General features: G+C 55.7%; 2 protein-coding genes and 1 pseudogene across 2 annotated transcripts in view; 2 read left to right on the forward strand and 1 right to left on the reverse strand.

Annotated features, from left to right (window-relative positions):
• LOC125428777 (zinc finger protein OZF-like) overlaps positions 1-17,855 on the forward strand; it is a 798,123-nt gene that overhangs the window by 345,083 nt on the left and 435,185 nt on the right. The window lies entirely within an intron of this gene.
• Positions 1,524-15,541, reverse strand: LOC125429565 (annotated as a pseudogene).
• Positions 15,588-17,855, forward strand: part of LOC125429569 (transcription initiation factor TFIID subunit 4-like) — a 2,483-nt gene continuing 215 nt past the window's right edge. The window contains exons 1-5 of the mRNA XM_048490795.1: positions 15,588-16,034; positions 16,737-16,964; positions 17,048-17,129; positions 17,307-17,402; positions 17,510-17,595. Of these exons, the coding sequence (XP_048346752.1) occupies positions 15,588-16,034; positions 16,737-16,964; positions 17,048-17,129; positions 17,307-17,402; positions 17,510-17,595 (939 nt within the window). The remainder of the gene's footprint in view (positions 16,035-16,736; positions 16,965-17,047; positions 17,130-17,306; positions 17,403-17,509; positions 17,596-17,855) is intronic.

Consider the following 17,855-nt stretch of genomic DNA (forward strand, 5'->3'; position numbering starts at 1 on the left):
CGCCGGTTTTGAAAGAGGCGCCGCCCCCTTTCCTCACCTCTTCCTTCCGGCCGCCCCCCCCCCTTTCTCTGCCGACTTCCGAGTCCGCTTCCCTCCCCCCCAGGCGGCCTTCCGATGGAGACGAAGCCCGCGACTTCCTCGAAGGAGGCGCGCATGCGCGAGCAGCCTTCCAGTCCACAAAATGGCCGACCGCGGGCGAGACTACGGCGGCCGGAAAGCGTGTTCTTCCCCTCCCCTCCACAGGGGGGCGGGGATTTGCAGTCCAGGAGCATCTGGCCAGCCACAGGTTGCAGACCCCTGCTCTAGTCCAGCATTGCGCGCGCGCGCTGGGGAGTGTGTGGGTGAGTGTCAAATAAACATCCCCCGGCCACTGAGACGGCGCTGGCGGCCCCCAAAACACAACCAACCGGCCCTGTGGAGACCGCCAGTGAGAGGGCGCTGCAGGGGGAGGAGTTTCCTTTTGGGAGGGGGCGGCAGGAGTTCTGCTCCACCGGAAGCACTGCAGGGGCGTGGTGCTCCCCAACAGCCGTCTGTCGCCCCCCCCCCCCCCGCAGTTTCCGCTGCGACTGGACTTCTCAACAGCTCCTTCAGCGGTCTCTGCCTAAGGTTGCGGTGGGGGGACGTCTGCTCTGCGCTCCCCTCAGTCACGGCCTCGGCAACGTTCCACGGACTGGGCTGCGTGCCCGGGGGGGAGGGGGGGGGGACGGGACGACTGCTATCAGTAACCTTGCTGCCTATGCTTATCGCGCGTGTGTGTGTGTGTGTGTGTGAGAGAGAACTGGGCTTGGATTTCGGGGAAGATTGTGGGCTGTGGGAGGGGGCAGAATCGCTGGTAAAAGCGGCGGCTTGGCGGGAAAGGGTCAGAGTCCGCATTCCGTGTATTGTGCATCATGGAAGTTTAAGGACAAAGAACTTTTCACGTTACTTTGATTCTAGTCCTTTCAGGTTCCTGACACTTTGTTTTCACAAATCTTCTCTGTGTGACCTTCAGAGTTAACGGGGGTTCCGTTTAATTGGCCAATGGCGTGTTGATTTCTCCCTCTGGCCCACTGGCCCCCTCCCTAGGAGTCAGCCACAGCCCCCGTCCACCAGCAGTCAGAGAGCAACTTGGCCAACCCGGGGATTACTGAGCCCCCCCCCCCCAGGAGGAGAGGGCAGGGCTCCGGAGCTGGCGCCCCCTGCCCGGAAGCCAGCATGCCAGCCTCGACCCCTGCTCTGTTGCCTGCTGAAGCGGCGGAGACGGCAGGGGGAGGGAGCTCCACCTGCGGTCAAGGTGCCCCCCTTCTCGTTTTCATCAGAGACCCGTGTGAAAAAGCAGCAGCTTTGGTTCAATTCCATGACAACAGTTAGTGACATGCATATTTTACTAGTTGAATACTAATAAACAGTGATCAGGAGTTGCAAAACTCCACTATTCTGTTAATTTGAGTTGAAGGCGGCACACGTCTATTACCCTTGGAATAGGATATCGGATGATAGTGTAGTTTAACAATTATGATAAAGTTCCCGATATTAGGACAGTTTTATGTCTAAGGGACATGAAGATTTCATATTTTTAATACCTTAGGGAATATTTTAATCTGTTAGTTATTACTGGGTAAAAATAACTTTAATGAATGGTTTTGCAGTGGAAGTCTGGGAAATAGAATGGGAGGGAAAAGGGGGTGGGGGAAGGGACGGTTTTCTTAAAAAAAATTTTAGATTAGAGGGGAGATTAGGAATTAGATGCTTTAATCACGATAGAGTAAAACCATAGAAGTTAATAGAATTTATAAAAGCTTAAGTGTTAATTGAATGAAACATTCCTTTAAATGTATAATGATTTAGTGTATTGTCAAAGGCTTTCACAGCCAGAATCACTGGAGTGTTGTGGGGTTTCTGGGCTGTATGGCTGTGTTCCAGTAACATTTTCTCCTGACATTTCGCCTGCATCTGTATTTTAGCATCTTCGGGATCTGAAGATGCCAATACAGATGCAGAATAATATCAGGAAGGAAGAAAGAATGCTACTAGAATACAGCCATATAGCCAACAAACCCCACTGTCCTCTAATAATAATTCAGTAGCATTCATAACTGTGTTTCATCCTCTGTTCCTAAATTGCATTTTGCTTGGATGTATTTTTGTATTCTTCTAAAACCATTAGATAATAATTTTTTAAAATCTGCCCACCCTGGCCAGGCCTACTGCTGCCGTGGAGGCAGCTTGAACTTTCCTGGACTAGTTTGGCTCGAAACTAAGTCTTGTTGCTGATTTCAAAAGTTTAATGATTAATATATGCAACAGTGAGAACAAAGGAAAAGGAGAGACAGACTTAAAAAGGAGGGAAACCAGGCCGCTGCCTCGATAGGTGTGGCCTTGGCGCCTGCTGATGGATGGGATACAGAGACCCTCATTTGCGGTTGGGTTTGTGCTGTACCAATGACGCACTCGTTCACCTGCAGAGCAAGATCAAAGGTAGTTGTAGAACCTCACCCAAGAGCCAACCTCTCCCCTCCCCTCCTACCACCCCAACATCATTCACGAGGAGGCCCGAGAAGCCCGTCTGCCCCCCCCCCCCCCAATCACTTACTTTTCTGGCAAAACGGCAAGGAGTTGAGGGATTCTGCAAAGTTCTCCTCCAAAGGGCGAGATATTCTGAAACATCCCAACCTGAACAGCTGAGGGAGGGGACATGAAGCTCCCATCCCACAGCACTGCAGGCACAAAAGCCACTGCCCTCCCCCCCTCCACCTGTGAACAATTAGCACCATTGGCCACTCACATCTGGGAGCTGCCCCCCAACAGAGTTCTGGAGGAGGTAGGTGAGCTTGCTATTCCGATGGGGCACGTGGAGCACTTCCTGCAGAAGGGAGAAATTAGGGCAGAGGCGAGGGTGAGCAGGGATTGAAGAGGGTTTAAGCAAACAAACAAACAAACCTGGGAAGACAGACAGTCAAAGGCCAGGGACTCCGAGGAATCACTCCCACCCCCTCAGCTAAGGGAAAGGCCAAAGCCAAGTGGCCTGTTTGCCACCAGGAAGAAACTTGCCAAGCGAGCCGCTGGGCCTTTTCTAGGGCCAATCGAATGGGCAGATTTCAAAACATCCCACGGCATAAGAGATTATGTGTTTGAAACTCAGGGGAAGTGGGCTCCATATTACATATTCTATTGCATTGCGAACTCCATAAAGGGAAAAGGGAGGCTTTAATTCACCCATTGTTCATTCAGTACAGAAATTTAACTATAGTTAATTCCGATTCAGTCCTTGTGAGAATTTTATTGGAAGACCGAGTTTCTTTTATATCTCAGCAGGTAGCTAAATGTTGTATGCTGGCACATAATAAGCCAAGAATCACGTTAGGACCAAGAGCCAGACCACATGATGGAGACTGTAATAATGCTACAAGCTGATGATATTTTTTGTGTATAGACTTATACCATGGATTTCTGTACAAATTTGATTTTTTTTCTTTTGTTTATTGTTCTTTCCTTTTCTTGTTCTTCTCTTCTCTTTTTTGCTGGCCTAATGGCCGTAATAAAACTGACTGACTGCCAAGCAAGCCAAAATACTTTGTAGTTCTTTTTTTCATTTGTCCTCACCATCTCAAATGAGGACAGGCCGTGGGGGGAAGGGGACAACACACCTACACCTGTACATTGGCCAGTCTACTTCATTCGATACTCCAGTGTGTGTGAGTTGGGGGGGGGGGGGCAGGAGGGAGGGCAAGTGGCACAGCGTACAAGATGAGCCAGAAGCAGTATAGATATGCAGAAACAAAAATTTCTGTCTGGCTCAAAGAGCAGCTTTAAAACTATACCTTTAATAGAAATAATTAAAAAGTCTATCAACAGACCAAAATACCAACAATAAATATACAAAACGTGGACAACACAATACACACAGAAAGGGAGGATCCCAAAATAGACCCTCGGAGTTTTAAGTGTATATTTTGGGATCCCCTTTCTAATAGCATTATGCATTATTTATCCCGTTATTGTGTTAGTATTTTTATATAGACTTTGTCCTGGGCACACAGTATATCTATTAAAGAGTACAGTTTCAATGCTGCTCTTTGGGCCAGACGGGGCAGGGAAAGTGGCCCCACCCAGCAGCTTCCTGCCAGTGTTCTTCCCGTCTAACGTGGGGGAACATCCAGGAGAAGATGAGCCCCACAGAAACGGGGCAGCCCCTTCCCCGAAAGCTCTGCGGCAGAGGCGGGGCTCCGAGCGGCTTGCCTTGTTGCTGAGGGCCATGATGACCAGGCCCAGGTTGGAGAGGCTGCTGTTGATGGCCTGGGTCTCCTTCAGCCGCTCCCCCTTCGACATGGATTTCTCCAGGCGCTCGCTGCCGGCCAGGTCCACCAGGTTCAGCACAGCTGCAGCAGGGGGGCAGGAGGAAGGGCAGGGGGTCAGGGTGACGTGGGTGTCCCCGGCCACCTGCTAGAGGGGAAGCTGGCGCTGCAGGAGGGAGGACCCCCACGGGCCTGGAACCCAGCCCAGCCATGAACCAGAAGACTGGCTTGAAGGGCGCTGGGATCCAAAGACTTCACAGGAGTTAAGTCTTGGAACTGGAAATAAACTGGTCGGGAGGAGCCCCCCCACCCCAGTGGGTTCCAGCCCTCTTCCGTGTCTGGTGCTGCTACTCACAGGAAGTGCGCACCTCCCGGCTGGCGTTCTCTCCCTCGATGTGGAGCTGGAAGAGGCTGTGGCTCCGGGAGGACCGCTCGTTGGCAGTAGTTTTAGCCACAGGCAGTTTGGCACAGCCGTCCATGCAGCAGCTTCAGCACCTGGTCGGGAGAGGAGGGGACGGGAGAGCGCTCGCTGGCAGAAGCAGGACGGGCCCTCGGGATGAGGGTCTCCAGGGGTGAGCCTCCCCAAATGCAGGGCTCCAGTCCAAGCGCTCTTGCGAGTGAACATAAAGGTCTAGATCCTGCCCAGAGGAGCCAGCACACGTGCTGAGCCGCATCAGTGCCAGAACCCCCCCCCTTCCCCTTTTCAGCAGAAGCCAACTGGGTGCACATGCAAAAAACCCAACACACACACACACAGCTACTCACTTGCAATACTGAATCACCTTGGGGGGGCAGCAGAGGGCAGGAATGAGAGGGGCAACTACCCTTGTGGGAAGAGAGTAGACAAGGCCCTGCACTGGCGAAGCCTACCCCAGCACACGTGGGCTGCGACCAGGGGGGTACCTCCTGCTCCAAGGTGACCGGGGCGATAGGACAGGTTGGAGATGTGCAGCTCCTCCATTACTCTAGTTCACCAGCTTGATCTCCAGCTCAGGAGCTCCCGCTCCGGCCGCCTTTCCAGTAGGTCCACTTAGGGCTTCGTTGTAGATCTCCAGGAAGTTGGCTGTGAAATGGTACTGCGAGTGGAAGGGAGGCAGAGGGAAGAGAGGGTAGGACAAAGGATGGTCTGTCATTCAGGGCTGGGGGGGCCACACCAAGGACTGCATGGAGCCGAGGGAGCGAGCGCCCGACCCCAAGCGGCTGCCTCCGTTCACGGCTTGCCTGCCCAGCGTCCCCTGGGCAACATTGAGCAGGCCACACACCAGCAGCACCATGGGGGTCTGTTGTGGGAAGCATGATGTTTCCTCTGTGTCTTCACAGACAGCCGCCCCGCAGCCTCCCCTCGGCCTCTGGAGAAGCAGCTGCAGACACCCCCATCTGCAGTACCACAGGGTGTTGTGCACATTGACACAGCCGTTTGGTTTACGGGCTAGACCAGGGGTCTGCAACCTGTGGCTCTCCAGATGTTCATGGACTACAATTCCCATCAGCCCCTGCCAGCATAGCCAATTGGAAATTGTAATCCATGAACATCTGGAGAGAAGCTGACTGGAATTCTGAACTCTAACCCTAGACTGAGTCAACATAGTGAGACTCTTTCTGCTCTCTGGCCGATCTCCTCGCTTCCGAGCGTCACCTTCCAGACCTGTGCCTCCATCTCGTTAGATGCTTGGAAGAGATCACACGCACGGCCCGGGAGATCATACCAGCTGTGCTTGAGGCCAGGTCCTCCGGCCCCTCCATGGTGTATGCTGATCTTGCAGCTCCCCACACGTCCCAGCGTAGGCAAAGATGCACACGTTGTACCCGTCCAGGGCAGACTGTGCCAGAAGGGGAGGAAGCCTCCGTCAGAGACCAGACCCAACCGCAAGGGGGGCCGAGAGCCGCCACCTCCTCGGGACGGGACCCCCCCCCCGCCCATACCTGCACCAGCGGCGCAATCTCTTCAAACACGTCTTCCACTGCAGACTCGAGGGGGGGAAGACCCGGTCAAAGTTGAACTCATAAGTGATGTCATCCTTGTGCTCACGCCCGACGTGGGACTGTGGAGAGAAGCGGCTGTGCTGTGACTGCCGGCAGGAGGGGGCGGGGAGACACACCCATCCCCCCCAGTCCCGTGGACCAGCGGTGCCTCCGGTTTTGGAAGGAGGGACAACCAGGGGGTCCGTCCAGAGCAGGAGCCCTCAGTGTGGTGCTTGTAGGCACGTCCCTTCTCCTCCCCTCCCCTCCCCCCATGGGACTTCCTTAGGGCGTGTGGCTGGCTCCCCACCCCCCACCCAGGGTCAGAACTCCAAAGGGCCCAACGTGGCCGGGGACCCCTCCTTAAAGAGCATCAGGAGGTACGCACAGGTTGGCTCCAGAAGAATCTTTACAGATCCGAGACCAACAGCAGCTGCCCAAAGGAAACGGGCTTTTTGTCCATCTGTGGACGACAGACGCTCCCTGCGTCAAAGGCAGCAGGAGGGGAGTGGAGAGGAGAAGAGTTTGGATTCATACCCCCGCCCTTTCTCTCCTGTAAGGAGACTCAAAGGGGCTGACAAACTCCTTTGACTTCACCACTCACACATAGGCCTTTCAGTGCTTGGACGCTTGCTGGCCCACCCACCCGAGGCTTGCTGGTCCCCCCAAACCAGGCAAGCAAGTGCCTTGGAGTGAACGAGGGGCTGTGCACAGAACGCCCCTTGCCTCGTAGCGGCCTGCCTGAATCAGCTGTCCTCCCAGAAAGAGGGCTCCAGCCCCCCTGAAGCACCTTCCTGAACCTCCCCCAGCTCCAGAATATCCTCCTTGCTGTGCAGCAGCCGCACTCCCTGAAGACCCTCTGGGAGAGTTCTCTGGCTTTACCTGGGACTTCATTCTTTTAGCTGGAGATGCCAGGCAAGGGGTGCAAAGCCCTGAGCCTCACCGTGCCCCCTTCAGCCTTCAGGGTTCTACACCAGGGGCCTCCCATTTATGGACTACAATTCCCATCAGCCCTTGCCAGTAGGACCACTTCGCAAAGCAGATGAGACACACAGTTTGTGAACCTCTGGAGGGCTGTAATTGGGAGACTCCCAATGGTTGGAATACCTGAAGGACTCTGCCACTTCCGTCTCAACACCCTTGCCATTTTCAACCCCTGTTCTGCCCCCCACAGAGGAGCCCCCCAGTGGCCATCCGGGGCAGGGGGCGCGGGGGGGGGGGGGGGGGGGGGGGGGACCCTCTGCTGTACTTGGTCCAGTGCCCAACTCACTTTCCCAGGCACAAAACAACTCGCTTTGTCTTACACAGGCTGTAGGTTCAGGGCTGCCCACCTTTAAGCTGCCTTTCTAGTCTGAAACCTACTTCACAGGGGTCGCGTTTCGGTTCCGAATGTTTCATGCTCCGTTTGTGCTTTTGGCAGGTTTTGGTACTGGTAACCCTTGTATTTTTATTGCACTTTTGTGAGCTGGCTCGATCTACAGGAGGACCAACGTTCCTGGTCTGCATTTCCAGCCTTGGGTTGCAATGAAGCCATCGGAGCAAAACTGGTTTTCGTGTCGGCAGCCACCCCCGAGGGACCCTCCACTGAGTGAGCCCGCCAGATCCTCTGACCTCTTTTGCGGGGAAATCATGGCTAGAACGGGCAGCAGTAGATGCTGCAAACGAGAAGCTAGGATTTTGCCACATGCTCTTGTTTGGGACCAACACTGCTCTGTCTGTAGTCTGCTTTGGAGTTCACCCCACTAAATAATTTGGGCTCCTTTGCATACTTGGGCAGTTTGCACCTGGGCCTGAAATTCCAGACCATTTGCGAAGGCGGACAGCGCACATGGAGCCACAAGGAGGCCTTCCTGGCTGCTTCGCCTTGGTTTACGGCAGAATTTTTTCCCTGCCTTTAACCTCCACGTTCTCCCACCTTTCTGACGGCCACAATAAAGCTCCCTGTGTGATGGCAACGTGGGCCGCAGTGCTCTTGCTCAAGTCTGGAGGCACGCTTGCCGGTTTTGTTTAAAATTGCATAGATGTGCCCAAAGTGCAATTTTAAGTGTTTACTTAAAAGGTCCATTCAGTGGCTTCAATAAATTTTAGCTCTGATAACAAAGTGCTGCATATTGTCGAAGGCTTTCAAGGTTGGACTCACCTGGTTGTTGTGGGTTTTCCGGGCTGTGTGGCCGTGGTCTGGTGGATCTTGTTCCTAATGTTTTGCCTGCATCTGTGGCTGGCATCTTCAGAGGTGTATCACAGAGAGAAGTGTGCTCACCTAGGAACAAGATCTACCAGACCACGGCCACACAGCCCAGAAAGCCCACCACAGCCAAAGTATTGTTTATTTTTTAATTCCTCCTGTAAACCCTGCTTTTTCCTGTGGCTTCAAAATTAATGAAAATCTTACATTTCTGCTCCCATTCCATCTGTCCTAAGCTCTGTCCAGATTTTGTCTAAAGGCGCGGCCCACAAATGTCCAGCAGCTGACCCCCAGGACACCTCTCAGCTGTCAACAGCTGACCTCACAGGAGTTCCTGGCCTCAACCAGGGGGGGAGGGGCCCAGCAGGCAGACTGACCTGGCAAACGAAGCGGTCCCCCAACCCCGGAGACCCCGCGCCAGCCCCACCTCTTCCACCTTGCAGAGCAGAAGGCTCTTGTTGTCCTCGGGAGGGAAGCGCAGGTGCCCCGCCCCCTTCTGGGCTTGCTTCTCACACGGCAGCAGCGGGCGCACGCGGCAGAAGACCCGGATGTTGCCCTGCGGGAGGGAGAGCCGGTCATCGGGGCCCGGCTGTGCTGCTGAGGGTGCCGAGGAGGAGCCCCCTGCTCACCACCACCACCCCCTCCGCCCCAGGTCACCTTCAGCTCTTGCACCACGTTGTGCAGGTGCCGGCGCTCCATTTCGGAGTCGTGCAGCCGCTTGTCTTGCTCCGCCACTCGGGACCGCAAGGCCTCGTTCTCCTGCCCTTGTCGGGCCAGAGTCTCCTCAGCGAGGCGCAGCTGAGCCTAGAAGAGCAACAGAGTGCAGAGGTCTCCCACTAGCACCACTCTTCCCTTGCGTTCCCGAGCAGCAGCAGCAGCCGGCTCTCCTGCCCACAGGATCTAGGCCCTGCCCAGAGCCACAGGTGCCCATGTTGGCCAGGCAGAGCAATCCTGGGGTACCCGGAAGATGCTGCTTACTGAACATCACCACGGACGAGAGGATGCTGGAAAGAGTTGGGGATGGGGGGCAGGCCCCTGAACGGCTGCACCCACCCACTTTCCAGCGCCTCCTCTCAGGGTCAGGCCTCCCACACACCAGCAGCCAAGGAAGCAGGGAGAGCCCAGAGGGCCACAGGGAAGTTTCCAGGCCTCCTCCCTCTCCTGGACGCTCTGCAGACTAGACGACTCACCTCTGTGGTGCCCAGCTGGGCAGCCAGGCCCTGTTTGGCCTCTTGCAGGGCCTGCGTGGCCTCTTGCAGCTCCTCGATCTCCTGCTCTTGTCTCCTCACAGTCTCCTGCAACTGCTTCTCTCTGGCCAAGAGCTCTGACAGTTGCTGAAGACTCTCTTTTGCCCGGCCCTGCCACACTTCCACCTCCACGGACAGGGAGCTGCAGGGACAATGGAGGGAGATTAGAGCCGAACCGCAGAGGTGGCGAGAACCGCAAAGGACTGCAAAGAGCTCCAAGCGGCCCTTGATAAATTAGGTGAGTGGGCTAAGAAATGGCAAATGCAGTTCAATGTAGCAAAATGTAAAGTGATGCACATGGGGCAAAAAATCCAAACTTCACATACACGCTACAGGGGTCAGTGCTATCAGTCACAGACCAGGAAAGGAATTTGGGCGTCTTAGTTGATAGTTCCATGGGAATGTCAACTCAATGCATGGCAGCTGTGAAAAAGGCTGGGGATAATTAGGAAAGGAATTGATAATAAAACTGCAAGGATTGTCATGCCCTTACATAAAGCAGTGGTGCAACCGCACTTGGAGTACTGTGTTCAGTTCTGGTTGCCTCATCTCAAAAAGGATATCGAAGAGATAGAAAAAGTGCAGAGAGGATGATTGAGGGACTGGAGCACCTTCCTTATGAGGAGAGGCTGTAGCGTTTGGGACTCTTTAGTTTGGAGAGGAGACGTCTGAGGAGGAATATGATTGAAGTCTATAAAATTATGCATGGGGCAAAAATGTTGACAGAGAGACATTTTTTTCTCTCTTTCTCACAATACTAGAACCAGGCGGCATCCATTGAAAATGCTGGGGGGAAGAATTAGGACTAATAAAAGGAAACACTTCTTCACGCAACGTGTGATTGGTGTTTGGAATGTGCTGCCACAGGAGGTGGTGATGGCCACTAACCTGGATAGCTTTAAAAGGGGCTTGGACAGATTTATGGAGGAGAAGTCGATCTATGGCTCCCAATCTTGATCCTCCTTGATCTGAGATTGGAAATGCCTCAGCAGACCAGGTACTCAGGAGAAGCAGCAGAAGGCCCTTGCTTTCACCTCCTGCACGTGAGCTCCCAAAGGCACCTGGTGGGCCACTGTGAGTAGCAAAGTGCTGGACGAGATGGACTCTGGTCTGACCCAGCAGGCTCTTTGTTCTCATGTTCTTAGGAGAGCGCCAGGGGCAGCCCCTCCCTCTTGGCACCCACCCACCTTGCTTGGGAGCCCAGCTCGCTGTTGTGAGCCACGGCCTGCTGGAGCTCCTTCTTCAGTGTTCTCTTCTCAAGGTCCAAGCCCTGAATTGTTTCCTTGGAAGCGCTCAATTTGGTGCGGAGGTCACTCAGCTGTCCTTTTAGGTCCCAGGGAGCCCGCTTCTTCTCTCCGCCCACTGCGGTAGGACCTTTGGGTGCTGTGGAGATAGGATGCATGCTCAGACACCAGAGGTGGGAGGCTCATCGAGAGTTTGAAGCCTAACCCTTCCCCCACCAGGAACTGGAAAGAGGAAAGTGAAAGACAATGCTTTTCATCAAAACTTCTTCTACAAATTTAACATAAAAGACACAATTCTCACTGGCATGATGCATTTTTTACTGTTTGACGTTATTATAGAATGCAGCAAAAAAAATTTCAAGTATTTCAGCCACTTGAGAAAGAGCTGGAAGCCACAAGCTCTTAATTACTGACACCTGAGAGAAAATTATGTAGGCAAGACGTGCTCGGATATTGTTAAGCTTTGACTGTTGAAAACACTGGACTCTCAAATAATATACTGTCCAACACAGGACTTCTTCCCTAACACTACTTACCAGATTTTCTCAAAATGTGTATTTCAGTCATTCCCAAAGTAAGGTTTTTGCCAATGCTCACCAAAGTTTCACAGTCTGTCCCCCCAAAAAACTTAAAGCTCTTGGAGGAAACACTCCCCTGAGCAAATGTCAGAGGTGGCTCTTGGCTCCTACCTGATTTCGGAGCTGCAGCTGCAGGCACCGGACGCCGGCTGAGCACTGGGAGGGAAGGATGAAGTGAGCGTTTGGAAGGAGCTCATGATATGCCAACGCCCCAGGAACCACCCATTCAGTTTCAGCCTAGCCAGGAAGCAGGGGCCGCAGGCATACGTGGGGCCTGGAAGGGGACCCGACTGCAGGGCTGCAGAGGACCAGAAACTAAACCTGGGGATCTCAGCCACCCACACTCCCAGAATTGCACCCAAAGAACAACATCCCCTTCTTACCTGCCGTGGAAGCCACTCCCACGGCTCTTCCTGCTCGAGAAGTTGAGTGACAACCTGCGGAGAAACCTTGTCAGGAACAAAAAGGCTGAGTGCCTGCTGGGGGTGTGGGAGAAGCTCCTGACCGGCCACCCCCCAGCCCCTTCCCAGCTTACCAGGCCCACGCCGACCACGGAGCACAGGGGCAGCTGGGGCCACTTTTGGCTGGGAGATGGCAAGTGAGGCAGCCCCTCTTTTGGGAGGAGCAAGTGATTCCCGGGGACGTTTCTGGAAGAAAGCAAGAAAAGATGATGACTCAGCCAGTGGGCAACTTCGTCTGTACAAAAGGGTCAAGGCTCACCCTGAACCCCCCCCCACCCCTCCCGGCCCGCTTTCTTACCCAGTTCTCTCTTGGGGGTTCATTCTCCCAGGTGGCCGGGCGCTTCGGCCGCAAACCAGCCACAGGAAGACGGGAGGTGGCCTTCAGCTGGGGTTGTCGCGCACCATCCACGTTTGCCTTCTGTTCTGTAAGGGGTAACTGGGGTGGGGGGGTGGGGAGACACCGGAAACATGATCAAGAGGTGGTGAGGCAATGTCTTCACATTAGAATCAGCAGCTGCTGAGAGGTTCATCTTCACCTGGCCATTCTGCTACTTGGGATGCCTCCCACCACACGTGGCGAACCAGCCAAAATAGGTCAGACCAGGATCAAGGACTAAATTTTTATTATGATCCAAGATCAGAGAACAAACCCAGCGGTGATATGTAGCCCAGAAGGATCGCATCAAGGGACACTCAATATAGGTAATATGCAATGTTTAAAATACAAAATAAAGTACTGAGTTATTGTTCTGCCTGGATATTTAGACAAACTTGTACAAATGTACAGAGTGTGGCGTGGCTAGAGGCGAAGGCCACCAGGGACGTGGGAAGGTCTCCCACCCAACACAGCTGATGAGAGGGAACTGAACTGGGCGAAGGCAAACGTTTTATAATGTTTAGAGTATTTTGGAATATGCAAATAACTTTGATTCATAGAACTGGAAGAGACCATCAAGTCCAACCCTTGCATTGCAGGTACACATAACGAAAGCACTCCTGTCAGATGGCCATCCAGCCTCTCTTTAAAAACCTCCAAAGGAGGAGACTTGACCCTACTCTGAGGCAATGCATTCCATTGTCCAACAGTCCTGACTGGCAGGAAGTTTTTCCTCATGTTTAGGTGGAATCTCTTTTCCTTCACCTTGAACCCATTACTCTGGGTCCCATGCTTGGAATCATAAAGTTGAGAGGATTCAGTCAGCTTTCCTATATAAAATATTTGGAGTGCCACATTGTATTCCATATACCACACTCTGTCTGGAAGCGGGACAACATCTCCTGGCTACGAAAGCCTGGCTGGTTACCTTGAAGTTTTGGGTCCGCCTGTGCTTCAACTCAGATACTGACAGTCTCATCTATCTTATCCTCCCCCAGCTTCATGAATCCAAGTGGTGACGGACAGTGGAAACTAAAATACTTTTCCTGGAATTTTCCTGGGAAGCCTTGCAAATGCTGCCAGCTTCTGAAATCTTCTCTCAATTAAAAAGGCGACTGCTAGATCAAGAGTTTCAAGTTCTGCAGGATAAGGCGAGAAGCAATTGCTCCCCCCTCTTTTTTAACATCAAATTTAAAATCAATCACATGGCAGATTATTTGAGTTTACTCCAGGAACCCAAGCGTAGATGGATAATCACTAGGGCTCGTTGTAACTCCTTCCCTTGCTCTATGCTACAAGGAAGGTTCCAAAGAATCAACCTGCAAGAGCGAAAATGTCCTCATTGTATCACAGCAATACAAACTATGGAACATATATTGCTTGACTGCCCCAAATACGAGGGATCTAGGACCAGACTTTTTGCTCTTTGTCCTATAATCTTTAATGAATACTCTGCTGTGGGGAAGACTACGTTTCTACTAAACAATTCTGCCTGCGAGATTTTAACTTTTGTAGCTAGGTTCCTTATAGAAACTTTGAAATGATTACCTGCGATGGTTCTCACGTATGGGATACTTGTTTGGACAATGTTGGGTGTTATATGGATTCTATGCCTAATAAAGGTTTATCTATCTATCTATCAATGATTTTTCAGCTGGTACTTGTACTATTGAAAGCCACCTTGTGTCCATTACTGGGGTGAAGAGAGTCCAGTTACAAATACTCTGGGTCCCAGTCTCTGCAGCAACAAAAAACAAGCTTGCTCCCTCTTCAACATGGCATCCCTTCAAATATCTAAACATGGCTATCATGTCACCTCTTAACCTTCTCTTCACCAAACTAAACACCCCAGCTCCCTGAGTCTGTAATCTTTGAGAACTCCTGGAGAACAGGAGAAGTCCCAGTGGACTGAAGGAGGGCTAATGTTATCCCCATCTTCAAAGGGGGGGAAGGAGGACCCTAATAGTTACCATCCAGTCAGCCTGGCATCAATACCAGGGAAGATTCTGGAGCAGATCATTAGACAGATGGTCTGCCAGCACTTAGAAGGGTATACTGTGATCACAAAAAGTCAGCCTGGGTTTCTGAAAAGACTAATCTGAGATCTTTAGTCTAGAGAAGCATGACATGGTAGCCATGTTTAAATATTTGAAGGGATGCCATGTTGAAGAGGAAGTAAGTTTGTGTTTTGCTGCTCCAGAGACTAGGACCAGGAGTAACGGGTTCAAGGTGCAGGAAAAAGGATTCCATCTAAACATTAGGAAGAACTTCCTGACAGCCAGGGCTGTTCGACAGCGGAATTCACTGCCTTGGAGAGTGGTGGAGTCTCCTTCTTTTGAGGTTTTTAAACAGAGGCTGGACGGCCGACTGTCAGGAGTGCCTTGATTGTGTGTTCCTGCATCCCACGGGGGTTGGACTGGATGGCCCTTCCTTGGGGGTCTCTCTTCCCACTCTATGACTATCCTCGCTTAGGGTCACCTGCAGAAGCACATAAACAAGCTGCGTCGGGGTTGTGTGTTCCAGTCCACCCCCAGAAGCCAAGTCAACAAAATGGCCACTGATGCCTGTCCCCTTACTCACGGGAAACGGGTCTTCCGCCATCCTGCTGCTGGACTGAAGCCTGTCCGGAGCCGCTTCCAATGACCTGTGCTGAGGAGAGAGGGGAGGCCAGTCAACACGGGAGGTGGGGGGGGGGGGCTGGAGGCTCCGTGGCCGGGGAGGGGGCCGGGGGTAAGAGTCACCAGGCTTTTGGGGTTGCCACCAGATCCAGGACGGGTTCCCTGGGAGGAGCCCGGTGCCCCCCCCCGCCTCCACTCCTCCCCGGGTCGGGGGGGTCCCTTCTGGGGGGGCGGGGGGCGTGACGTCCTTAGATCCAGTCAGGACAACCCGCAGAGGAAGGCTCTTCCCCTCCCCCGAAACTTTACCTATAAGGGGGAGGCTTCCTGTGACTGAGGCCGCCCCACCCCCCTCGCCGACAACCCGGTGAGGTAGGCCAGGCCGGGTGAGGGGGCGTCGGACTCAGTAGGCGTCGGACTAACCCACACACACACACACACACACACACGCTAAGCGGGACGGCTTGAAGGCAGCTGACTCGCCCCTCCTTTATAGCCAATCCAGGCAGCCGAGGACTCTGCACATGCCCCGAGGAAGGGAGCGCCGCACCCACCGTTGCTCGCCGCCGCCGCCGCTCTCCCTCAACGCCCACAGGATTCAAACGCCGCCTTCCCGTCGGCCAGCGGGGCTCGGCGCTGCCTCACCCAATGGCATGCCGCGCCCCTTCGCAAGCGCGGCCAATCCGCGGACGGCCTCCAGGATGCCGGGCCCGCCCCCTTCCGAGGGGCGGCCCAATCGCCCTGCGGCGTCTCCTGGGCTGCTGCCAATCGGCGCCCGGCTGCCCCAGCTCGGGCCACGCCTCTCCCTCGGGCGCGCGCCCTCTCCGGCGGACGCGGCGTCCAGGCCAGGCAGGGGGCGGGGCTGAGCGAGGGGTGGGCGGGGTCAGGGGAGGCGGCGGCTGCCCAACCGGTGCAGCTTTCTTTCTTCCTCTCCCCCTTCCCCCGCGCCGAGCTTCACCGGTTGAACTCCCGCCCCTCCTTCCTCTCTGCCGAAGCAGCCCGCGGCGAAGGGGCAGCAGAAGGTCAGAGACTGGAGGGGGGTGGGGGGCAGGGAGGAGGAGGAGCCCCCCAGGAACGCCTGAAGGACGCTTCAAGGTGTGCGGGGTGGGGGTGGGGGGCGCAGCGTGACAGGTGTGCGTGGGCGGGGGGGCTGCAGAGGTTCTGGGGTGAGGGGGGGCTGTAGCGCTGCCTGGTCCTGCTGGCCTTGCGCCCCCCCCCCCCAATTTCCAGGGCAGGGAGAGATCGCCACCGCCCCCCCCCCCCGCGCGTCCGGGTCTCCCGGCAGGCGGGCAGGGGAGGGGGCGGTCGCGGGCAGGGCGCTATTGGGCGGGGGGGGGGGGCCTCCAGCCTCCAGGGCCGGCGTGTCTCGGCATCCCCCCTCGCTGCGCCCCGCTCTGGCTGCTGCGTCACTCGTCTCGGCTGGAGGATGGAGCCGCAGAGGGTCCCGCGCCCGCGCCTCTGAGCCGCCCCCCACCCCGCCCAGGGGGGAGCACGGCAGATCCCACCCCCCCCCCTGCAGGAAAGGCCCGGTGAGGGGGGGAGGCCGGTGGCCTGGGGGGCGCGGGAGGGACAAGCCGCCCCCCGCAACGGGGAGACCCCCCCTTCTAGCAGGAGCTGAAATTCCATGTAGCGGGCAGCGGAGGGTCCCAGCCCCCCCCCCCGGGGGTGTCCCGACCTCCCGGGTTCAGAGTCGGGGCTGGGGGTGTGTGTGCGTGGGGGGGGGGTTGTCGCCTCCCCCCCCCCCCACTGCCGGGGAGGGGGCTGACTGACGCCTGCTCCTCCTGCTTCCCGAGCCAGGCGGGGCGCAATGTGATGGCGAGTGAGCCCCCCACCCCCCCGGCCCGAGTGACGACGCGCACGGCCGCCCGCCTGACCTCCGGCCCCTGGAAGCGCCCGGCCGCCGCGGCCCCCGCGCCCCCCTCGCCGGGCCCCAGCGCCGCCCCCGGCTGGCCCCGATTCTGGGAGGGCCAGGATGTCCTGGCGCGCTGGACAGACGGGCTCCTCTACCTGGGCACCATTAAGAAGGTAGGACCCGCCCCTCGCCGAACCCCCCCCCCCACTCACACACAGGTGGCCAGACCCCTGCCCACTCTGCCTCCCCCTCACAGGTGGACCCCTTGCGGCAGGTGTGCCTGGTCCAGTTCGAGGACGACTCCCAGTTCCTGGTCCTCTGGAAGGACATCAACCCAGGTGGGTCGCCCCCCCACCCCCAATCCTGACTGCTGCCTACCTGGCCTGAAGGTGGGGGCCAAGGCTGGGGAGGGGCTTCCTCAACCAGGAGTTGAACTAGGAGGCAGCAATTGTTTGCTGGGGGGGCAAGCAGAGAGGCATCTTCTGTGCCCACTTAATGCCCCCCCCCCCTTGCAGCCGCGGTGCCCGGGGAGGACTGCTCCTGCTGCGTCTGCCACCTGGACGACCTCAGCCCCGAGAACCGGCTGGTGAGGTGTGAGAAGTGCAGCCACGGTGAGTCTCCGGTCGGGGACCCCCCCCCACACACCCTAGCCGGAGGGTCCTGCTTCTCCTTTGATGCCCCTGTGCTCTCTCCCCCCCTCTCCCCAACCCCCTCACAGCTTACCACCAGGAATGCCACCTTCCCAAAGTGCTCGTGGAGGGCTCGTGGACGTGCAGGCAGTGTGTCTTCGCCGTGGCCACCAAGGTAGGCCGCCACCCCAGCTGCGGGGGGGGGGGACTCCTGGGCCACGGAAGGGGGGAGCTGGCACTCCAAATGGGTTTTTTGGGGGGGTCTTCCAGATGTTGCCACTGAAAGCGTGTCTGTTTGTGGGGGGCTGGCCAGGCAAAAGTCAGCTGGGCCAACCACGTTTCTGGGTGCCGCTGGGGAGAGCCTGCCGCCCACCGTGGAGTTTGGCCCGTGGCGCTGCTCAGCTGGCGCAGGAAGGGGCCCTTTGCATGGGGGGG

The sequence above is a fragment of the Sphaerodactylus townsendi genome, linkage group LG03 (genome assembly GCF_021028975.2).
Source record: "Sphaerodactylus townsendi isolate TG3544 linkage group LG03, MPM_Stown_v2.3, whole genome shotgun sequence".
NCBI lineage: Eukaryota > Metazoa > Chordata > Lepidosauria > Squamata > Sphaerodactylidae > Sphaerodactylus > Sphaerodactylus townsendi.